Source organism: Rhinolophus ferrumequinum, chromosome 6, assembly GCF_004115265.2.
Source record: "Rhinolophus ferrumequinum isolate MPI-CBG mRhiFer1 chromosome 6, mRhiFer1_v1.p, whole genome shotgun sequence".
Classification (NCBI taxonomy): Eukaryota; Metazoa; Chordata; class Mammalia; order Chiroptera; family Rhinolophidae; genus Rhinolophus; species Rhinolophus ferrumequinum.
In genome coordinates this window covers 69,349,362-69,374,398 of record NC_046289.1, presented here as the reverse complement: position 1 = coordinate 69,374,398, position 25,037 = coordinate 69,349,362, and the positions used below count along the sequence as shown (strand labels likewise).

Here is a 25,037-nt window from a genome sequence, read left to right as displayed (position 1 = left end):
GAAAAAAATTAATATAAAACCGGTCTTATATTATATTATGTCAGACAGGGTCTTATATTATAGTAAAATAAGACCAGGTCTTATACTAATTTTTGCTCCAAAAGATGCATTAGAGCTGATTGTCCAGCTAGGTCTTATATTTGGGGAAACACAGTAGGTTGAGTTCATTGATAAGGAGCACTGAAGGGATAGAGAGTTCTCTGGGCTTCTGATGGTTTTCTAGCTCCAAGTTACCATTTCCTATGAGGTCCTGTGCTACTTTATGCCCTCGGATTCTAGGAGTTCCTCTATATGTTTTTAATAAACTCCCTTCCTAACTTGAGCTAGTTTGAGAGAGGTTCTGTTCCTTGAGGCTAAAAGAGCACTGACCAGAAGCTAGGGCCAAAGAACACAAAACCCAAGGCCCTAAAGAAGTCAAGAGAAGTCCAGTGAGGCTGGCAGATAGCACAGAGCCAAGAAGCTGGGTCGGGGTGGGATGGGAACAATGTTTCTTTCTCAGTGGCCACTCCTGCATGGGTCTAGTTGGTAGAAAAGGAATTAGCTGGAAGACTTGGCTTGCAAAACCAAATTCCCTTATGTCGACTGTACTTGAAACAGATGTGCATTTCTCTGTCCATCTGTGTTGATTCTGTAGATGCAGAGTGAAGAGTGGAAACCCAGTTTCTTGAACAGGGATGAGAAGAGGGGCAGGGAGGATGGTGGGAGTTGAAGAGCACAGAAAAAAATGAAAAGGAAATCACCTTGACATGGCCAACAACTGGCTCTCTGTCGATTGCTGTCCCCTGTATTATGGGTGGAAGCACACAGGCTCATGCGCATGTACACACGCTCATGTGCCTCTGTTTCTCCTGCCCCCACCACAAGTCTCTTCAATTTGTCTTCTAGGTCTTCAAAGAAGAGCCTTGCTTACCTCTTTGCCTTTCTTCACTTCCTTATACATATCTACTTTAGCTGTTTCCTCCTTCCTAAGCTTTCTAATTCTTCATTTTGCTTATTCTGGTTTTTGGCCTAAGAAAAGCTGAGGATCAATAGAAAAGCCATTGGAATGCAATTTGAAGTGATCTTTATAGCTCATCTCCCTTCTACTTGCCCCTGGAGACTCAGCCTCCAAAGTCCATACCAGAAAGAAAGAAAGGGGGAGGGAAGGGAAGTAAACTCCATTGAAGCTTCCTTGAAGCACGCATCCTGGGCACTGTGCTCAGTGTATTAAGTACATGATACCATTACATTCTTATGACAACTCTGGAAGCATGATTTTAGTGAGCCACTCTGTTCTGAGGTTCAGGGAGGCGAAATAATTTACCAAAAGGTCACCCAACTAGTCAGTGACAGAACTGGGATTTGAACTCAAATCTTTTTACTGAAAGTCCATGCAATACCAACCTTTCAGGTTAGTGTAATAATAAAAAAAAAAAAAAAACTATATACAGAAAACTATTGTTAAATTATGAGTGTGCTTTCTACTTGGAAAATATGTTCTAACTTTGCCCCAGGAACATAAATTAGGTAACTGATACCTTAATTAGCATAGTCTGCTCTTGAGGAATGCAAGTAAAGGACAAGTTAAGTGTAATCATAATAGGAGAGGTAGGGAGGATGTCTTGGGCAGCCAACATTGGGTGGAAGACACTGGAAAAGAAATCCAAAGGGTAGATTTTAGAGTTAAAGATGGCTTGCAAAATGTTCACTGTTTTGCCTAAGGTAGGTTTGCTTTTAAATTTTCTTCACATCTGCTCTATCATATCCTAAACAACATGATACCTACCCTGTCACTATTCAGCAAGATTTTCAAAGTTCCTCAAATTATCTTTCTGTTCCCCCAATTCCTTGCTTACACTTGACTCCAGAGTCCATTACTCATCTATTATTAATGCCATATTTTAATTCAGCTTCACTGCAACCTTCTTTGTGTTTGTTTCCTTTCTTTCTCTCCTCCCAATCCTGATTCCCATGACAGCAACAAGCAAACAATACTACTGAGGGATATGCAGGCCACTCCTGCTTAACTCTCACCTGACTCAGCTCCCTTTCCCAGGTAGGGGAGAGGACCCAGAATGCTAAGGACTCAGAAAGCTGTGCTTGAATTGAAGCTTTGTATCCTTCTAGTCAACCTTGCTCGCATCAGTTGCACACAGAACTGATGCGTGAACTGCAAGGAACATCTTCTAGCATCAGGCTTAAGTGACAAAAGGCATACTTTTGCAATCTCCCCAAGAGCATTTTCCCTGTATTTTCCTAATGTGAACTTGGTTGCCATAGCAACAACCAAGCTCTGCTGAAGTAGAGATTCCTTTTATAATGAGCCTGGAAGACTTTACGATGAATATAGACAAACTTTGCTGTTTTAGTCCCAAAAGACGAAAAAAATTTCCCCTACCTATCTGTTACCAGAAACTATTTATAGTATTTATATCATGTTAATCATAAAGTGAATCGGACATTGTTTTCTTTTAAACACCTGGTGAAATTGATCATATAGAGATCACTGTGTTTCTGGGACCATGGGTCACACTGGAATCAGGGACAAAATTTGATCAATCACACATACCACCATCAAAAGCTTATTTTTGACCCCAGTTTTGTTTGAGTGAAGTCATTGCTCTTCTCCAGCCCTTCTCAGGGCCTGCTAAACCAAATAAAACTCCTGAACTAGAAGTTGGAGTCCTCTAACAGTTGGTCCTTCCCCTATAAACTACCATCATTTTCTCTTGTTCTAGCTCTGGTTATAGTGTTTATGCTGTTTTGTTCCCTTCCTTTGGAAAATTATTCCTCTCCCACTCAATAATACTGATTGTCGGACCCTCTGATAGGCGTGGTATCACTCAGTCCTCAATCCTGGCCAGACTGAAACTTCCCTGGAATTTTTGTCAGAACTATCTAGGAAGACACTCTTTTGATACAGAAGCTGACAAATTGTTAGACCATGAATTTTGGGCCATGATATCCATCAGGTGGCAAATCCTGTATCAATCTGCTTGGGCTACCATAATACAACAGCACAGACTGCATGGCTAAAACAATAGAAATTTATTTTATCACAGTCTGGAGGCTGGAAGTCCAAGATTAAGGTGCTGGCAGAGCTGGTTTCTGGTGAGGCCTCTCTACCTGGCTTGTAGATGGCCACCTTCTTGTTGAGTCTTCACCTACCTTTTCCTCTGTGCGTGCAAAATCCTGGTGACTCTTCCTCTTCGGTAAGAACACTTGAACTGATTAGGGCCTCACCTTATGACCTCATTTAACCTTAATTATCCCCTTAAAGGCCCTATCTCCACATACAGTCATATTGAGGGGTTAGGGTTTCAACACATGAATTTTGGGAGGACACAGTTCGGTTCATAACACATCCCAAATGGAGAGAAAGGATAGAGCTATGGTGACATTGTTTTAGGTCTTGGGTACAGTAAACCAGCCCTACCTTTCTAAACATCCCATTTTCTTTACTAATTTTCTTTTTCTGTCTAATTGTACTGTCTTGATTATTTAAACACGTCTACATAATGACTATTGCTAAGAAATTATCATTATTAAGGAAAATGACAAAATGGTGTTTTGGGATATTAGAAGTTAACAAAAATACTCTTTTCATTATACATTGAGGGAAATATCATGATCTATATGTGTTTTTTATATTGCATCTTAACCAAAGAGATATTTACTATAACCATCTCAATTATTTTACACATGTGAAGGTGGCCTTAATAAAAACTCCATTTGCACACAAAAAAACTCCATTTGCATCTTCCTTAAAGACAATTATTAGAAGATTCAGCTAATCTAATATCTTACACCCTGTCATCAAGCAGAGATGAGAAAAGTTCAGCATTTAACAAGAATCTGTGTGCTTCCCACTTCTCATACACATATCAGAAGCTGATTCCAAAAGGTTCCACTTTTAAGTAAAAATAATAATATGCATTCCTTTTCCATTTATATGTAGAAAATATCACAGATGATACCCCAGCCAGTTGTGTAAACTTAAAGTATTAATACTATATTCAGATGATAAAATTCATAATAGTTACGTACTTAATTTGAGAGATGAAAAAAGAGAAACACAGAGATTGTCTAAATGATATCTCCCCATATTTGCCCCAAATCCATCCTCCTGATTGATGCCTAGCTTTTAAGCCAATCTATCTGTGCTACAGGATACAGTTGAGGAAAATTAAGGGAAATCTACAATAAAGCTTCTATCTTATCTAGAGAAAAATGCCACCAAATTTATTTATTATTTAATCCTTAACTCAGAGAAGGACTTCCATTCAGCTATACTACATATGGAACTCTACATTTTGAGCTCTTTAAGCATAGAAAATGTGCCCTGATCCATTTTGTCTCCTGCACCCACTAACCTGCCTGACCCAGAGTCAGGGATCAAGAGCTGTTTCCTGAATGAACAACATAAAAACACAATTACAAGAATAATCCAAGATGGCAGAGTAGATAGACATCCCACGAACACATCAAAATTACATCTAACTTATAGAACAATTAACCTGAAGAACCATCTGAAGTCTAGCTGAACAGAAGTTTTATACCTAAGGATATAAAGAAGAAGCCACATCAAGACTGGTAAGAGGGGCAGAGACGCAAAACAGGCTGTCCCCAAACCTTCGTGTGGTGGATGAAAATTGGGAGGGATAACTTTGCCACAGAGGTTCCCCCTGGAGGAGTGAGGGACCCCATCCCCACACGAAGCTCCCTAGCCTGGAGTACTGGTGTGGGGAAGAAGAGCCCCCACAACATCTGGTTGTGAAAAACAGTGGGGATTCTGACCATCTGTTGAGACAGAAGGTTGTGGGAAAACCAGACATTCTCTTAAAGGGCCCGTGCAGAAACTTATCCTGGGCTCCAGTGGAGAGACAGTGATTCAGGGGGCATCAGAGACACATGGAGGCAGACTGAGGTGTGTGGCTTCAGGAAGGGGCTAGATGATAGTCCCCATTTTCTCTGTGTGTTGTTCTCCTTACATGCAGCCAGTAGGCAGGCACCATCTTTCCTGTGTTGAGCCCACCCCCACAGGCCAAGTCTGAATCTGATTGGCCTAATGAGCTCTGCTGTTCCAACCTGCTGACAAACTGAGATCCTGCCTCACCCAACTTGCATTCCTTGAGGGAGGCTTTATCAGGGGTTGAAACTTATGGGAGCCTGGAAGCTTCCAGGTGGCATCAGGCCTCAAAGTGTCCTGGCTTTTTGTGGAGCTACCTCAGAACTGGTACTGGTGGCAGCCATCCTTGGTTCAAAAGGTGACCTCTCCCACATGCCTCCACGTTTAGTACAGGCAGCAAACACTGCAGATCACTTTGTAGCTCCTATCAGGTACTCCCTGGCTGGTCACAGGCAGTGGCTGACTGGGGCCTGCACCATAGCCCCTCCCAAGAGGCCCCAGAACCAACATACTTGGAGGTTGTCTTCAGACCACAGCAGAGCACTGCACAATTACCCCCACAATGGCACACCCAAAGGGTGGTCTCAACAGGCACTAGAGCCCACTGGGGCGAATCCCACTCCATGGGGTAAGCCCCCTGCACAGCAGCCCATAAGCTGTGGACGTGGCCAAACCCCACAGCCAGTCAACCTGAGGGTCAATACATGCAGTGACATGCCAAAAGCAATCAAGGCTCAACCATAAGAGGAAGACACATGCAACCTACAGAAGTGACATTCCTAGAGCACCCAGAGCATATGACCAGGGAGAGCTTGCCAGGGAGAGTGTGCCACTAGGCCCCACAGGACCCCTACTACATAAGAACCCTGGCAAGACTGGGAGACATAGAAGCCCTACCTAATACATAGAAACAAACACAGGGAGCCAACCAAAATGAGGAAACAAAGAAATACGTCCCAAATGAAAGAACAGGAGAAAACTCCAGAAAAAGAACTACAGGAAATGGAGGCAAGCAACATACCAGAGACAGAGTTCAAAACAATGGTTATAAGGATGCTCAAGGAACTTAGTGAGAACTTGAGCAAAGAGATAACAAGCATAAAAAAGACACTGGAAACCTGAGACCCAAGATGGCGGAGTAGATAAACACGGTGCTTGCCTCATCCCATGAACACATCAAAATTACAACTCAATTATAAAACAATAAATCTGGAGAACCATCTGAAGTCTAGCTGAACAGAAGTTTTATACCTAGGGATATAAAGAAGCCACATTGAAACTGGTAGGAGCGGTGGAGACGCGAAACAGGCTGCTCCCACACCTATGTGTGGCTGTTGAAAATCGGGAGAGATATCTTGGCCACAGAGGTTCTCCACGAAGGAGCAAGAGAACCCCAGGCCCCCACACAGGCTCCCCAGCATGGAGTACAGGTGCTGGGAAGAGGAGCCCCCACAAATTCTGGCTGTGAAAAACAGTAGGGATTCCGACCATCTGGGTAGGATGGAAGGCTGCAGGAAACCAAGATATCCTCTTAAAAGGCCTGCGTAGGCACTCACCTGGGCTCCGGTGGAGGGAGGGTGACTCTGAGGCCGTTGGAGACATACGGGAAGACACAGAGTTGTGTACCTTCAGGGCGAGGACTGGAGGGACAGTCCCTATTTTCTCTGTGCGGGGTTCTTCCATGCAGCCAGCAGGCAGCTGCCATCTTTCCTGTGTTGAGCCCGCCCCCACAGGCCAAATCTGAATTTGATTGGTCTGGGGAGCTCCACTGCTCCAACCTGCTGACTCACTGAGACCCTGCCTTGCCGAATTCATGTACCGCAGAAGGCTTTATCGATGGCTGAATCTTATTGGAGCCGGCAGGTGGCAGCAGGCCTCAAAGTGTCCTGGCTGTCTGTGGAGCTACCTCAGACCTGGTACTGGTGGCAGCTGTTCTTGGTTCACAGCATTACCTCTCCCACATGCCTCCAGGTTTAGCATAAGCAGTGAACAGCTGCGGATCACTTTATAGCTCCTACCAGGTACTCCCTGGCTGGTCACAGGTAGTGGCTGACCTGAGCCTGCACTGGATCCCCTCCCAAGAGGCCCCAGAACCAATACTTGGAGGCTGGCTTCAGACCACAGCAGAGCACTGCACAATTGCCCCCATAATGGCACAAAGGGCAGTCTCAGCAGGCACCAGAGCCCACTGGGGCGAATCCCACTCCAAGGGGTAAGCCTCTGCATAGCATCCATAAGCTGTGGACATGGCCAAACCTCATACCAGTCAGACTGAGGGTAAATACACCCAGTGACATTCCAACAGCAACCAAGGCTCAAGTGTAAGAGGAAGGCACACACAACTCCTGGAGGGACATTCCTGGAGTACCCAGAGCACATAACCAGGGAGAGTGTGCCACTGGCGCCCAAAGGACCCCTACTACATAAGGACCCTGGCGAGACTGGGAGACATAGCAGCCCTACCTAATACATAGTAATGAGCAAAGAGACAGCCAAAGTGAGGAAACAAAGAAATACATCTCAAATGAAAGAACAGGAGGAGACTCCAGAAAAAGAACTAAAAGAAATGGAGGAAAGCAACCTACTAGAGACAGAGTTTAAAACACTGGTTGCAAGGATGTTCAAGGAACTTAATGAGAACTTCAAGAGATAGCAAGCATAAAAAAGGTCACAAAAACCATAAAAAGAACCAGTCAGAAGTGAAGAATACAATAACCGAAATGAAGAATACACTAGAAGGAATCACAAGAAGACTAGATGAAGCAGAGGATCGAATCAATGATTTGGAAGAGACGGTAGCAGAAAACACCCAATCAGAACAGCAAAAGGAAAAAAGAATTTTTTTTAAAAAAAGGATAGTTTAAGAGACCTCTGAGACAACATCAAGCATAACAGCAATTTTTTCATAAGGGTACCAGAAGGAAACGAGAGAAAGGAAGGGATTGAGAACATATTTGAAGAAATAATGAGTGAAAATTTTCCTAACCTGGTGAAGGAAATAGATATTCAAGACCAGGAAACTCAGGGAGTCCCAAACAAGATGAACCCAAACAGGCCCACCCCAAGACCCATTATAATTAAAATGGCAAAGGTTAAAAATAAAGAGAGAATCCTAAAAACAGCAAGAGAATATCAGTTAGTTATCTAAAAGTTAGCTCCCATAAGATTGTCAGCTGATTTCTCAACAGAAACTTTGCAGGCCAGAAGGGATTAGCACAAAATATTCAAAGTGATGAAAAACAAGGATCTACAACCAAGACAACTCTAGCCAACAAGGCTATCATTTAAAATTGAAGGACAGCTAAAGAGCTTCCCAGACAAGAAAAAGCTAAAGGAGTTCATTACCACCCCCACCAAACCAGTATTACAAGGAATGTTAGAGGGACTTCTTCAAGAGGAAAAAAAAGATTAAAAATATGAATAATAAAATGGCAGTAACTACATATCTATCAACAATTACTTTCCATGTAAACGGGTTAAATGATTTGATCAAAAATATAGAGTGGTTGAATGGATAAGAAAATAAAACTCTTACATACACTGCCTACAACAGACTCACTTCAGATCGAAAGACACACACAGACTGAAAGTAAAGCGATGGAAAAAGTTGTTTCATAGAAATGGAAATGGGGGGAAAAATCTGGAGTAGCAATAGTTATACCAGGCTAAATAGACTTTAAAACAAAGGCTGTAACAAGAGACAAAGAAAGACCCAGTAATCCCACTTCTAGGTGTTTATCTGAAAAAACCCAAAATGCTACTTCGACGGGACATGTGCATCCATATGTTCATTGCAGCATTATTTACAATGGCCAAGATGAGGAGGCAACCCAGGTGTCCATTGATGTGAATGGATATAGCGGAGGTGGTACAATAAAATATTGCTTGGCCATGGAAGGAAATGGGTTCTTGCCATCTACAGCGGCATGGATGGACCTGGAAGGTATTGGGCTGAGTGGAGTATGTCAGACAGAGAAAGAGAGATGCAATGTGATTTCACTTATACGTGGAATATAAAGAACAAAACAAACAAACAAAACAGAAACAAACTCATAGATACAAAAAACATTTTGATGGCTGCCAAATGGGAAGGTGGTGGAAGGGGTGGGTGAAAAACGGGAAGGGATTAAGAAGTACAAATTGGTTGTTATATAGTCATGGAGATGTAGGGTATAGCACAAGGAATATAGTCAATAATATTGTAATAACTATGCATGGTGTCAGGTGGGTACTACATTTACTGGGGTGATAGACGGGAGGAGGGTTGGGGGACAGAGAAAAAGGTAAAGGCATTAAGAAGTAGTACAAATTGGTAATTACAAAACAGTCGTGGGAATGTAAAGTAAAGCATAGGGAATACAGTAAATGATATGGTAATAACTATGTATAGTGCCAGGTGGGTACTAGACTAGTCAGGGTGATTACTTCTTAAATTATACAAATGTCTAACCACTATGCTGTACACCTGAAATTAACACAAAATAATATTGAATGTTAACCTTAATTGTAAAACTTAGAAGAGGGGAGGTGAAGGAGAATAAAAGGTTCAAATATAGAATAGTCATGGGGATGTGATGCACAGCATGGGGCATATACTCAGCAATATTGTGATAGCGTGTTATGGTGTCAGATGGCTGCTGGACTACGTCGATCACTTCTTTTTTTTTTTATTTATTTATTTATTTATTTTTTTAATTGGGGAAGGGGAACAGGACTTTATTGGGGAACAGTGTGTACTTCTAGGACGTTTTTCCAAGTCAAGTTGTTGTCGTTTCAATCTTAGTTGTGGAAGGTGCCGTTCAGCTTCAAGTTGTTGTCCTTTAAGTTTTAGCTCTGGAGGGCGCAGCTCAGCTCCAGGTCCAGTTGCTGTTGCTAGTTGCAGGGGGTGCAGCCCACCATCCCTTGCGGGAGTCGAACCGGCAACCTTGTGGTTGAGAGGATGTGCTCCAATCAACTGAGCCATCTGGGAGCTCAGCGGCAGCCCAGCTCAAGGTGCCGTGTTCAATCTTAGTTGCAGGGGGCGCTGCCCACCATCCCTTGCGGGACTTGAGTAGTTGAACTGGCAACCTTGTGGTTGAGAGCCCACTGGCCCATGTGGGAATCGAACCTGCAGCCTTTGGAGTTAAGAGTATGAAGCTCTAACCACCTGAGCCACCAGGCCGGCCCCTCGATCACTTCTTTAGTTACATAAATGTGGAACAGCTACTGTGTACACCTGAAACTGGTATAATGTATGTTAGCTGTATTTTTTAACAAAACATTTTTTAAAAGACACGATTACAATCTTGAAAGATAATGGCAACTTATTAAAGATTCTCACGAGCCTAAAACACTCCAAATTTTGAACCCGGACTCCCAAGGGTGATAGAATGAGGTTACTCTTGATATACTATGACTAAAGTTTTATGTCTATATGTTTATAAGTTTGGTTTTAAACTTTGACTAAAGTTTGAAACTAAACTTTTATGACTAAAGATGGTTTTAGAAGCACCTTTAAATTAGATGTCAGAAAATCTGGGTTCCTATCTGGGGTATCCCACCAACAAGCTGTTTAACATTGCTTAATGTCTCTGTGTCTTGATTCTCTCATCAATTAATAAAAGTTTAATTAAGTCCATCCAAATACTATAAGAGTTCATGCACAATTAATTTGAAAGCTTCTGCAGTGAGGTTGAAATCTACCTTTCCAAACTGATTGCCTAAAATCCGTCAGCTCTCACCAGCTTGTCCTGTCCTTGTATGCTGGCTTCTGCCCCGTTTCCTTCTGTTGTGATTTCCTCCCTGTTCCTCTCACCTCTCTAGTTCTTAACCATTCAAGACCCAAACCGATGTCTGTCTCCTTGAAACCTATAAACCACACACATTGGGGGTTTATGTAGAGTGTATGTGAGCTGCTCAAGGACCGAGCATAACTGATTCTTTTGAGTGCTGCCCTCAGGACTCCACCCATCATACTTTGCAGAGAGCCCAACAAGGAGTAAAAAGGAATACTGAGGCTTTCCACTCCCCTTCCTCCCTCAGGACTTCATGGCCTTCACTCCACTCAACCCAAGATCCCAAGATTTCCAAGAAGTGAAGAGACTGAAGACCTTGTCCCACAAGCTAGCCACTCATTAGGCAGAAGTACCTGGTGCCTGTTTCCTCACGTTTGTTTTGAACCTGCACAGTGGTCTCGAGTTGTTCAGGGGGCATTTGGAATGGGATATGGCCAGACTTCACTGTCAGCTGGCCTCATGGTCTCACTGCTAACATACATAGTCCTCAGGAAGGCAACTGAAGAGTCCGAGAAATGAGAATTTAACCTATTTAAAATAATCTTTGAATTTCTCACTACAGACATAAATGTGGTTTCTGCAGTTACAAAAACAACTGCAACATATGCTAACATGACAATTTTTAATATTCATATCGACTAATTTTAGAGAATTGTTTTATCTGATTCCATTTCTTGCCTACGTGAAGCAAAACCTGATCTCCTTTTCAGATAAGAAATAGATCCACGATTCTGGACCAAAGTTCAAAATCAAAATTTAGTACCACCACTCCCAGCCAAATGTCACACTAATGCTTTTGATGAACTTTGTGGGGCTGTAATATTACAATGCACCTGGGTCCAAGCCACCGATCTAGGAGTTCACAGACTGAAATAAGCGAACATTGGCCCTACTCCATGCCTCACCCAAAAGGAAATGAGAGAGTCTTTTGTAGGTTGCAAGTCCTGGTCTGGTTTATTTATAAAGCAATAAATATTAGAAGCACAAATAAATTGCACGTGTGTAAACAAACTGTACAATGATTGATGAGAGATGAGGGAGGGTGGACTGGAAGACTCCAAGAAGCATAATACTGTCATCTTGAATGTAAGGTAGACTAAGAGAGAAGGCACCTTAGAAGCATTTGCGGTGGACGATGGATGGGCCTGCCTCATCATACTCTTGCTTGCTGATCCACATTTGCTGGAAGGTGGACAGGGAGGCCAGGATGGAGCCCCCAATCCAGACGGAGTACTTACGCTCAGGAGGAGCAATAATCTGTGGAAAGAAAACAAAAACTCCCAGTGAATTCTGAAATTCCCAGCAACAGAGCAAGCCACATCTTGGGTAGATTCACAGAAAATATATCAGATATTAAGTCACTGTAATGTAAGCTACTTCATACCATAAATTTATACAGCTGAGTCAGGTTGTATGCACTTTCCTCTATTTCATTATTTCTATTATCAAAGACTCCACAAAATAGAATTCCCCACTTCTCTGAACTCAAGTATAATGTGGCTACAAGCTAAATACATGGTGGGGGCTGGCGCAAAAATTGGGGACTTTTAAGATGTGTTCAAAGATTTAGGGTTTTTTTTTTTTTTTTTTTTTTTTCCTGCAAAGATTTATTTTTACCCACCGCTTGAAAGCATTTTTAAAGTCTTGGGAAAAGTGCTAGAAAAATCAGAAAACGTGCTAGAAAAAGTGCTAGAGAAGCTAAAAGGTACAATTTTTAGGAGACAGGAAGCTAAGTGTGAGGGGACAGGAGTTAGGAATGCAGTTCTGCTTGGAATACCAAGACGTGCCCTGACTCCCCCATGCACAGAAGTTCTTTACCTTGATCTTCATGGTGCTGGGAGCCAGGGCAGTGATTTCCTTTTGCATGCGATCAGCAATCCCAGGGTACATGGTGGTACCTCCAGATAAGACATTGTTGGCATACAGGTCCTTGCGGATATCAATGTCACACTTCATGATGCTATTATAAGTCGTTTCATGGATGCCAGCAGATTCCATACCTAGGAACAAGATTGAAAAAAAAAAATCACCGTTCACTTTGGCCAGGGAGCTGGGGTGGAGGGCAGAGAACAGGACTCCTCTGTATTGGTAAACTGTCACCATTTGTCTCTGAAACATGTGTTCCTCTATAAGAGACACTGCAGGGGATTTGTGGAACAGGTGTCTTTCAAAGTCCTGACAGCCCACAACAGGCTGCCAAGGAATGAACAACTGTGTTTAGCACCTGTTTGGAGGGAACACATGCTGTACCCATCAGATGTATGGAGATACATTGGAAAAAGATATGACACATTTTAAGTTCAATTCATGCAACTTTTACCTATGGACTAAAATAAGATCCTCACAGGCTTCCTCCTGGAAATCATTCCTTAGGAAAAACGTTTGGTGACATATAAATACCCAGTTATTACTATGAGTACAATTGTTGCATTTAACAGTGAGTGACTTAAAAGGAAAGTCCAGCTACTTGGTAGTGGAGCTTATTGGAATAAACTGGCACTCTTGAGTAATCGTCCCTTCCCTGCAGACATGGGTTACTACTCTATCTCATCCTTGGTTTTGAGAAGAAATCAGTCTCATCCTTTATAATTTCACTGCAACAGAAGAGTCATGGCCATCCCTTTAATCAGCCATCAGGCCCTGAGACTGAGCTGTGTGGGACTCCAAGCTATGACTTCTTTTAATTCAAGAGCCCCCTTCATCCTTCTTCATTATAACAGTTTTTACTCTGGGACTCCTGCTACCCCAAGATTTCCAGGGAAACGCTGTGCCTGCGCACCAGACCCTGCAACTCACCAATGAAGGAGGGCTGGAAGAGTGTCTCAGGGCAGCGGAAGCGCTCATTGCCGATAGTGATGACTTGGCCGTCAGGCAGTTCATAGCTCTTCTCCAGGGATGAGGAAGAAGCAGCCGTGGCCATCTCATTCTCAAAATCCAGTGCGACATAGCACAGTTTCTCTTTAATGTCACGGACAATTTCACGTTCAGCTATAGAAATAAAGCGTATCACAGTCAAGCTCTGAAGAATGAAGTCAACTGTGAGGAGGTAGGTAGGTCTGCTGGTGGAGGGGAAAAGCAGACACATGCTGTGGCAGATGAGACAGACACACTCACCGGTGGTGACAAAGGAGTAGCCGCGCTCAGTGAGGATCTTCATGAGGTAGTCAGTGAGATCCCGACCAGCTAGATCCAGACGCATGATGGCGTGGGGCAAAGCGTAACCCTCATAGATAGGGACGTTGTGAGTTACACCATCCCCAGAGTCCAGAACAATGCCTGTCAGAGGAAATGGACAAGAACGAGGTAAATCCCCGAGGACACCACTGCTTTTGAGGACCTCACTGCTTTGAGCCACGTTAAAGCCTACTTCCAGTCTTTGCTAAGATCAACTAGCATTGGGCCTGGGTCCAGATAAAATTAGACCCCTTTCACAAGAAGAATAAAAATGAGCATAATGGATGCTAAATCTGAAGCCAGCAACAGTTCATCTTTTCAAATATTGTAGAAAAATTTCTCCGGGACACTTTCAAATGATCTTTCATCGGTCATCAGCACATTATGCAAGCATTCAGGTGTGTTTTCCTTTTTTCGCATGTAACTTACACGTTTCTCGTTTTTGACTCATATCCTATAGGGAATGTGGTTTCTCTTTGGCGATGTTTGCCCAGGGGGCTGTGATGGTATGAATACATACCAATGACTCCTACATTCCAGGCTGATACATTGTATGAAGCCTCATCATGTGACATCACTTACTTTCAGCTTTCAGAAATACATGTGATTTGAAACTGGGTACTATGATTAACTTTTCTCTTAGCACAGACACCTTGCCAGGGAGTGTGAAGGAAGGAATCACTGCTTTTTCAATTGGGGAGACTGATTCACAGCAAGATCAATGTCCTGGGAACGTGTTTAATAGGTGACTGTCCCCAGAGCCCAAACATACCTGTGGTACGGCCAGAAGCATATAGGGACAGCACCGCCTGGATGGCCACATACATGGCAGGGACATTGAAGGTCTCAAACATGATTTGGGTCATCTTTTCACGGTTGGCCTTGGGGTTCAGGGGGGCCTCGGTGAGCAGAGTAGGGTGCTCCTCAGGGGCCACGCGGAGCTCATTGTAGAAGGTATGGTGCCAGATCTTCTCCATGTCGTCCCAGTTGGTGATGATGCCATGCTCAATGGGGTACTTGAGAGTCAGGATACCTCGCTTGCTCTGGGCCTCGTCACCTACGTAGGAATCCTTCTGACCCATACCCACCATGACGCCCTATAAGGAAAAGATGAGAAGGTCAAGGTTCCACCATTGCAGGAATATAACTGATAGCTTATACATTTACATCTAACTCCCCAAGTCAAGGAGCATCTTACAGACAGAAGAAGGAACAAATGATAGGCTTTTACCTCAATTTAGAAATATCACTTAAAATCAATCTAGTACCGTTTCCCCACCCTCCCCACCCCCCCACCAAGATAACTAGGGTGCAGGTAGCGAAGATATTTCACTGAAGTAGAGCCTCGCTTCATTTTAAAAATACCATAATGCCTTCATTCAATTATTAAGCTCATCACCCATGTCAACTAGACTATAAATGACTACGTTGTGAAATGACTGAATTAATACACATTGTATTTCTCCTAAGAAAAGATTTTGACATTCATCAAGTGAACATAAAATGTGGGCTGATATGCCATTATCACCCTGCCGGTGAAATCCTGCCTGCCCAGAGCTATCCTGGGCCCATCACTCACCAGCACTGAGGAATACAGCTCTCCTTCCTGGCAGCCTGTGTGACCAGGCATGTGGCAAAGCCAGAGAACGTGACATTTCTCTTAATAAACAAGGTGGTATGTCACTATCACCATGGCACTTACTGCCTCTGTCACGTCTGGCTTCTAAAAATGCAACAGCCAGGAAGCAGCTAGATTACATATTTTGGGAGCCCTGTAAGCTGGCTGTGAACTAGAAGGATGAATGTGGGTTGACTCCTGGTTGGCTGAGATAAGTCATATTATTATAAGTTTTGAACAGGACTGAAAAGGGAGGCCAAGGGAAAAACTGAAGTGTACAAAAGATAGAAGAGAAGACGCTGAGGACTAAAAATGCAGGTCAGAGATGGAGGAGAGAGCTGCTGCCTTTTCATATCAGAGAATTGGACCCTTGGAGAGTTTTGTCTTGGAAGTGGACAAGAAAATACACATTTCACACCCTCCATAGGTGAGAACTGCTTGTCTTGGCTTGGATTTGAGATACCCAACCTTTTCTTATTTGACCTATAGAGTACGAAACAGGAGGAGCAGGTGAGACATTTCCTAGATTGCTGGGCTGCAAAGGTGGCAGGAAAGGGTTTGGAGTGGGGCTAGGGGCTGCTCCCCATGAGAGCAGGCCAGGCGGGGAGGCATGTTTACCTGGTGGCGCGGGCGGCCCACGATGGATGGGAAGACCGCGCGGGGCGCGTCATCGCCCGCGAAGCCGGCCTTCACCAGCCCAGAGCCGTTGTCGCACACCAGGGCGGTGGTCTCCTCGTCGTCGCACATCTTGGCACAGCTTCAGCGGGATCTGCAGGGTGAAGAGAGTGGGAAGACCCACGCTCAGCGCCTGCGGAGCTGGCCTTCTCCGTGCCCCGGGAGGAGTCAGAGCAGAGGGGGTGGTCGGAGGGGGGGCGCCTGCCACTTCCCTTCCCCCCGCGATAGAAAAAGGAGGGTAGGAGGAAGCGGCGGGGAGTGGGGGTGTGGGTACGCAGAGAAAGACAGAGGAACCAGCAAGCCTCCTTGGCCAGGAGGCTCACCCTCTGCCCCAGGTGCAAGGAGGGACAGTCACCTCTTACCAGGTCCCCAGCCCTTTACATTGTCGCCTTTTCACAAACTGCGAACCCACGTCGGCCCCATCCTCACCCCCATCCACGCCCACGCCCCAGCTGGAGGGAAGAGCTCACGAGATCGGGGACCCTTCAATACCCCGCGCGAGACTGAACGACTCCCCTTCCGTGCGCCCCTCTCTTGTAACGACTCAGGACAAAAGAAGTTAGAACCTAATCGAAAAGTTTGGTCTTGAAAAAATAAAAACGCCGGAGCGGCCGGAGCGCGGGGCACTGGCTCGGGCCGGGCTGGGCGGCGGGACCCGGGTGCGGGCGGGGAGGCCGGGCGCAGGAGCCGTGGCGCGGACTCACCGTTCGCGGGGTCGGGCTCGGCTCGGCTCGGCTCGGCTCGGGCGGCGGCAGGCGCTGGGGGCTCCGCGCCCGGCGCGCCGCTTTATAGCACGCTGATGGACGGGGTCAGTTGGAGCGGCCGGGGGCAGGGGTGGGGGGCCCGGTCGGGCCACCTTGCCTTATTTGGTCGCCTTCACACCACTAAGGAGCGCCGAGGCCATTCATGGAGCCAAGGGCTGGGGAGAGGATCAGCCAAGGGGGCCTCAGACCATGTAAGGAAGGGGAGGGGGCAACCAGGGGGATGGCCAAATAGGGAGCCAGGGAGGGGCAGGCGGTGGAAGGTAGGGGGCAGGGGAAGACTAAGTGACGCCAGCCCACCCTTCCCCCTTCCTGGGGTGGGGTTCTCCCTGGGAGTGCTGTGGCTGGTTTCTCCGCAGCCGGCCAGACGAAGAGACAATACACCACATACACGCGGGAAGACTTGGCACCCTGCCCTCTGCTGAGGGGTCCCGACAGCTGGGGCAGGGCATCCGAGGAAGGACAGCAACTTCTCATCTTCCAGGACGGGGAGTTGAAGGAGGGGAGCCCTGGTCGTCCTCATGGCCCGAAGGACACCACAGCAGCACATTTGAGTGACCAAGAAAATGAGCACCTAGGACAGGGCACCCTTCTTGTCTAGTTCCCACCAACCCGGATGACTTTATTCAGGGAGCTGGCTTTTCTCCTCTTGGGCCAAAAGCTGAGATTAACCCTGGCTACCTTAGTCTCCAACCCATGCATGGCTCAGGCAGGGTCTGGCCAGGGAAAACGCACAGGAGAGCTTCTGAGAGAGCTTGGTCAAGTCCCGCTAGAGAAGGGGTCAGATTTATCCCAGCCTGGATATCAGGTAGCTCTCCTCCACGCTTGGAAGGGTTCACTCAAACTGAGACTCTGGTCTTAATCCACAAAATGATCCCCTGCTGCCAAAGTGAACGAAGAAACAAATGCCAAAAGTAGCTTGAACACTTGCTGGTGGATAAACGTCTATAAACTGGGGGCAAAGGCCTTCATTCCAGTAGGAGCAAATATTTTTGTCAAGAAGATACCAGCAACTTCAACCATATGAACATATCGCAGGAACCAGCAGTATCATTATAAGCTGGAATGACTTAGAAAAGCAGAGTCCTGGGCCCCACCCTGGAACTAATGAATAAGAATCTATCTTACCCAGAGGCCCAGTTGATTAGTATGTACGTTAAAGAAGCATTGGTATACATGACGGATACTAGCTTCTTCTTGGAAATAGATTTTGAAGGATTTTGGGACTTTGGAGAAAGGAACGGAAAAATGACATGAAGCAAGGAGCAAGGAAAGGATCAGAGAGACATGAGAAGGACACAGATGGCTCGTTTGCCCTGGGGTGCCCTGTATTCTCAGTTCTTGACTGGCACTTTGAGTTTTAATGCTTGTGTTTTTTCTCCCGTTCACACACACCAGTTAAAAATAGAAAACTGGGCACAGGCATCCATCTGTAGAGTGGTCTTGGATTGATATGCTAAGGAGGCCTGTTGATTAGATACTTGTCCTGACTGGACTGGAGAATGTGGGCCCTCCCTGCTGAGCTCCCCAACCATGTTTGGGTTAGTCTGGAGAAGAAACTGGGGGGGCAGTTGGGCAGTGGAGCCAGGTGAGGGGCCTGGCTGGGATCTCTCCCTGCTGCACAGTTGGCCTTTTACAGTGAAAACGCCCATGCACAGGATGCAAAGAGCAGAGCTGCCTCAGCTCGGGCAGATGCAGAAGAACCAAGAAAAAGGAGAAATGGATCTGGCGTCACAGTCACAGAGCCCTGGGTTCAAATCCGCCCTCTATCACTTATTATACATTTGGTCATGGGCAAGTTGCTTCACTTTCCTGAGTCCCATTTTTCCCTCTGAAAAGGGACACAATAACTCTTTGCTGGCGGGGGTTATTAATTATTGTAATCATCAGTGACAAGTGAAAAAAACACAGAGAAGATCAAAGCAAATTCTACCTATTACAGTTCAGTCATAGTGATCCTTTTGGAGGCAGCCGTAGCTCGTGCTCTCTTTTGAATTGGGTCAATTTCATTTATTTATTGATTCAGCAAATATTTATGGGACAAGAACTGTGCTAGTCATAGGGATACAGTGATAAATAAAACAGAGCCGGACTCAGACTGCAGAGCAATTATACAAAAGTCAGAGACAGTTATAGTACATGCTGGGAAGGAAAAAGAGGGAATCACTGGGACAGTCACGAAAAGAGAGATCTCTGAGGGAGCATCATTTCATTGTGTTTAGAGTAGAGTAGGACCGAAGTTCATGAACATTTGCGTGAAAGACAGTTTCTATTTGGGAGTGGCTAATGGCAGATTCCCATGTTCACTGCCATATGTGCAAAGGGAAACTCCTGGAAAGTCTAGCTTATCACTGAACACCACGGTTATTGACCTAAATCTTTTGCAAATACTTCCCTGTCTCAGGAGGACAACTCAGCCCACCCACCTCCAGGTGAATCTGCCCTGGAGGGGGTGGGAAGGTTAGTGGAGCACCGAGACCAGTTTCATGAAACAATCTTCAGCCTTAAAATGTTTTTAAAACCCTTTCATTATTTTCCACTTAGAACAAAATGTACTTTTGTATGCATTATATTTATGCTAAGAAATAACACCTTTTTTCCCTTTAAAGATCTGTGATGGTTTGATATTCGTTCATTGTAGTACTGTTCAATTTCCATATTTTAAAATTCGGAACACCATTTCATATATTTTAAAATATGTCAGTGGGAAAGTAAGATTCAATGACTGATTTTCATTTGACACAAATTTTCAGGGATCCATTTAATTTAAAAATAGAGGCGGGCTTTTGTCAAGCCTACTTAAGTATATAAAAATGACTTTAACCTCTGTGGAGGATACATTTTTTTTTAAATAAACTATACATAACGTAAAATTTATCATCTTAACCATTGAAAATTGTACCGCTCATTCTCATTATTGTGCAACCAACCAACCCCATTCCCTTTTTTTGGTGCGAACTGTGACTAAAGTTATTTCAAAATCAAACTGTCCTGCAGTTTGAGAAAGACCGGTGTGTATACTGACAGAATGAGGATTCAAATCCAGGCGCCCGATATTGCGCCCTCTTCCTCACCCCTTCGCCCCCCCAACCCTCCCAGTGCCCTTCAATCCCCTGGGACTGCTGTCCTCAGAGTGGAATCCTAGAATCACTTGCAGCCAGATTACCGGCTCTGCCTAATAAAAACGCACATTCCCAGGTTTCACCAAGGGAGAGTGAATCTGCATTTCAAAAACATCCCCACCCCCCTTCTCCAGGTGATGCTTAGAGCGAGAGAAACTGAGCGGCGCTGCCTGGCTGTTTCTCCCGGGCCCCCGAGCTTCGCTGAACGCGGCCAAGCTGCCAGTGCTGGCCGGCGTCCAGCTTGGCCGACCTTGACCATCCCGGCGGGATGGCAGAGCGGGGCGTGTCCCCAGGGCTCCCCAGGGCCGGCGAGGCCCTTCTGGGCAGGGACAAGCCGTGGCGGAGACGTGCCGGGCAAGCTGAAGGAACAGAAGGTGGGACCATTCCCCCTGCCCTTGCCTCGAGGGAAGCCGTTTCATCCACCATCTGCTGGGATGTGGAAGGGAGCGCCCGGCCTCCTCCCGGCACTGGGGGATTAGCAGTCACTTATCTCAGCTGTTCCTCCATTCGAGGTGTCGCAGTATTTACAGAGAAGCCAGAAACAGGCCGAGCCACACTTAATGCCTCCCCATGAACCGTCCCATCTCCTCCTGCATTCCGTGGGCTAGGAGGGAGGGGCGGGGGGGCTCTTTCTAGAGCAGACAGTGGTGGGGAGCCAGCCTTCCTAAACATTTCTATTTTCTTCCCCTACACATTTGTTCACTCCCACTGCCCTCTGGCTGGAGTTGGGTTTCAGTTTTCATTAAAAGAAGAAAGTGACGTGACTGTGAGGACTGCCGGCCCCCACACAGCCCTGCGCTCAGACTTCAGTCCTCAGGCATGCCTAATCTCTGCCACATGCTTTCCCGTGTTTTACATGCAACCACCAAAGAGCTTGCCCCAGGGGGAGTGTATTTCAACTCCAAAGAGACTCTGCTCTTGGCAGATTCGGGCAGTCCCTGCCTTCTGACATGATAGCGCCAACTGTGATGAACCATTTCATAAGATTTAGGAAAGGAGGACAAAGTCAGGAGGTGGGAGGTGGGAGGTGGGAGCGGGTGGAAGAAGGGAGATCTTTCTGGGTCTTGAAGTCACATGGGCCTAATGATCTAAAAGCCGAATTCTCACTCTCTTCTATCCTGGTGTAAGTCCGGGAAATCGATTACAAAGGATTTCCAAAGCCTTTTTAATTCCTTAAAAGTAGCTCGTCCTCCAAGAATGAAATGCTGAAGCTCCCAGAGTTCTGCTTGGAAGGTATCCCGCTGAACTCAGACTTGCCTTGCTCCCCACACTGGCAGTAATTCTACGTACGGAGTTTCAGTTTTTCAGGTGTTACCTGGAGCAAGCCAGCCTTTGGAGAGCCCAAATGTGGCATTGGCCAACTTCAGGCCGGCCACGCTTCGTGTTTGCACAAGTGCTAGAGGGCATGCGTCAGAGGTGAGAGCTCTGAGCTCCGACCTGCTCCTGCTGGCATAATGTGGAGCCCCTCTCCTCCCCATGAAAAAGGAGGTACACATCTGGCACACAATAATGGCAGCAGTAGTGCTAATTGCTAGCACGTATTGAGCACTTGCTACGAGCTATACACTGTCTTGAGACTTTGTACATGTACATGGTCCAGGTAAAGCTTGCCAGATCAAGCTGGACTGACTGCCAGCACAGAATCTGCAGAACTGCTATCAATATGATGTCAGTTTACAGAACTGCTCTTTGATATGATGTCATCATCCTCTACTGAGGGGCTGTATGACAAATACACCATGTTTATCACAAATAGAGGTGCCCCTGCTTCTACGGCAAGGATGTTGTCACAGGTGTTCATCAAAGGATACGGTCTTCTTTATGAGTCTCGTGGAAGAATTTGTTGTCTGGCTCTAGAACCAAGAGCAGCAGCACTTCTGCCTAATAATTGCTTTGTTTTGATCCTGTGGATCCTGAATCTAGTGACCAACCAGAGTTTTCTTTGGGTAGTGGCTAAGAAAAATCCTAGAAAACCACACATATGTGGCCCAATTGTTAACACGATTACAAATCATTATGATCTATTTTACTGGACCCACCTCTATTTTTTCATTTTTCTGTTTCTTCCATTTTTAAACTTTTATTTGTCTATCTTTGTAAGCTGCCATATATCTTTTGTGGGACAAGACAAAGGATGGATAGATGGATGGCTGGGTAGATAAGAATGCACTTTGGGGACAATAGGGAGAATATTTGAAATTGAAATTTGAGTGATCACTGTACAGGCAGCCAAGAGTCCAAGATGAATATGTCTGTAGGTTTCTTCTATCTCCAAGCAAGCATACACTGCTAAATGAAAACACCCATTGATTGCTTTTAAAGTGTCAGACCATTTTGATTTTCCTCTTAACATCATGGTAAGTATAACTGGCAATCTGAAATAACATTTTCCCCATTGTAAAAATACTATGTGCTGATGGTGGTAGACTAGGGAACACTGAATAGGAAAGCACAAAGAAAATGACATGTCTGGTTGAGTTTTTAAAGCCCTATATTTTAACCTCCCTAAAATAAAACTAAATGTGATATAAAATTCATGAGGCCTTGGCTTCCATAGCTACTTACAGCCGCTGGGCGGAGAAAAGAAAAATAGCTTCCTATTCTGGTAATTGCAAGAATGTCCACTTGTTCTTCAAAGAGAGATGCAATGCAAGGAATTTGCATTAAAAGCATTTCTTGGTTTTACTCTTATAATCTAAATTATCTCTAGTCAACAGCTGGACCCAAAGAATGCCAAACTGGGAGCAGGCTTTGCCCTAGGGATTATACCATCCATACCTCACTTTTATATTTTAGAGGGCAAGTTTTATTTTCCAACTCAGCTGTTGAACTCTTTCAAAACCACCGTCTAGAACAGGGATCTGTCAAAACACAAAACTACACCAAGTAAATATATTGCTGAAGACTTTGTCTTTATGTGGCGAGTCTGAAAGCAGTTGTTTTAGGAGACATGTTTATAATTTTATGATCAGTATTTCCAAACTCCTCTTGGTTAGGGCTACAAATAACCAGTTCATCTTACCATCATAGTCTCTAATTTAATTTCATAAATTCAAAAAATAATAAAAATAAAGGCTTTGCCTAAATCCAGTCATCTGTGCCAACCAGGGGAAGGAAACAAATTGTGCCTCCAAAATAAAAACAACTGGAACACCTTCTTTAAGCTGTTCCTTGAGTGCTAAGCTGGCACTCACACAAATAAGTAGGTCTGGGTGCTTATGGCATTGCAGAGAGAAGAGCCAGCCTCTGAGAACTGAGAGAACAATTAGCCATTAAACCCTGAAGTGTCCTCGACAAATGATCAGAAAAAAAACTTGAGCATGACCCAAAGGATCCAACAAAGTGTTACATCACCAAAGAAATACCTGCAAGAACTGGATAGACCTAAGCTGAGAGCATTCTTTACGGATGAACACAAAGGGTGCGCTCTGTTCAGTGAACCCTTTCGCAAATTCTTTTTAAATATGCAGTTTTTCAGGGAGAGATTCCAGGTGCTGTTTAATATTATCATTTAATATTTATCACGGCCACGAAAGATTCATGCTAAGCTCCTCTCTCCAATGAGTACAGCCATCTTCCCTCTGTGACCTCTGTTCAATGACAGGAGAGTCCATACTCTCTACCTACTCTTGAGGGTGCAGAAAGGGAACCCTGAAACCCTGAACGAAGCTGATCCCTTGGCCTGCCATAATCGGTCATTTCTGATGTCCACACAGGGTCAGATCACTAAGCTGCTGGCCCAAGGTGGTGGGTGGGGAGGAGGAGAGGAGTAGGGAAACAGTGATGGAGGTGAGACCTAAACCCTTCCACCCTTCCCGTGAGTTCTATCTTAGTAGAAAACAAAACGATACATCAGAAACACATATTGATACTGATACAAAGGTTGAGGCCTTGCTTTCACACTGGGCAATGGAAACCCTTAGGTAAACGATGTTCCTTTGTCCCCCTCAGCGATGTGGGACCCAAAATGGTCACGAGAAAGGCAGAAACGATCCCATGAAGCAGAAAGCCTTGTTTATTAGAATAGCTCTGGTGTTCTAGAAGTGCCCATAGCTCAGGCCTAAATACCAAACCCTAAAATATTGTTCCATAATTTATAACTGTATATAGTCCGATTTTCCTTTGATCTATGTGGAAACTAAACTTTATTCCGACTCAGTATGAAAAGTTCAATGTTAAGCTTGCCTACTTTCTCACCTGGAACACGTGAATCTAAGAGAATCAGTCATGGGTAAAAGATTTATTGCTCCTACTTCCTGTATTTCCTAAAGGTGTCACATGGATAGACCAAGGACACGGGTCCAAAGCATCTGATTCAGTCACAATCACGTAGACAGGGTTTGAAAACCCGTAAAGTTGGTGTTTGGCGGCAGCTACCTATGAATGACAGATGCTCTTCATGTCCTTGGATACTTGTGGATGTAGAAGGTCTAGAACACATTTCAGAACGTCACCACACTGGGACTGCTATGTACGAGTACACCATTTACCAAAAAATGTGGCATGCTAGGGACACATAGCACCGAATTGTCAGAGATTGTGTCATTTCCAACAAAGTATCTTTTATACCCCTAGTCTCTGTGAACATTGTTTCAATTCTCAGCATCAACCAAGAAGACATCCAGGTCTCAGTGACAGATTTTGAACAAAGGGCTTCAAATAATTTCCCTGGGAGATTCATTCTGGCTTTCACCTATGTGGAAACTCAAACGTGTCTTTAGTCTCTCAACTTACAAATCAATCAGAAAAATGTTTCAGATGAATAAACTCTTTGATTTGAAAAGGCGTTATTTCTAACTAAATAGAATCAAAATAGTGATGCTTATTGTGCAGATGCAGATACAAGTTCTGACAATTAAGTTCGCAAATTTGTTGCAATGATGTTGATAACCTTTTTGACATCAGAGGGATTATTCATTATGAATTTGTACCAACTGGACAAATAGTTAACCAAGTTTACTATTTTGAAGTGCTGAAAAGGCTGCATGAAAAAGTTAGATGAAAACAACCTGAACTTTCCGCCAA

At 44.8% G+C, this 25,037-nt stretch overlaps 1 protein-coding gene across 2 annotated transcripts; it reads right to left on the bottom strand.

Annotated features, from left to right (window-relative positions):
* Positions 1–11,593: 11,593 nt before the first annotated feature.
* Positions 11,594–17,024, bottom strand: ACTC1 (actin alpha cardiac muscle 1). Of its 2 annotated transcripts, none has more exons than XM_033109596.1 (7): positions 16,834–17,024; positions 16,073–16,223; positions 14,609–14,933; positions 13,777–13,938; positions 13,459–13,650; positions 12,481–12,662; positions 11,594–11,919 (listed from the first exon to the last, which is right to left on the bottom strand). In XM_033109596.1, exons 2-7 carry the CDS (start codon positions 16,199–16,201, stop codon positions 11,776–11,778), a joined length of 1,134 nt encoding a protein of 377 aa, XP_032965487.1. In that variant the 5' UTR covers positions 16,202–16,223; positions 16,834–17,024; the 3' UTR covers positions 11,594–11,775. The 2 variants fall into 2 exon arrangements, with proteins under 2 accessions (XP_032965487.1, XP_032965488.1); XM_033109597.1 differs by lacking the exon at positions 16,834–17,024 and adding an exon at positions 16,492–16,510 and having other exon boundaries at positions 11,596–11,919.
* Between the last annotated feature and the right edge of the window lie 8,013 nt (positions 17,025–25,037).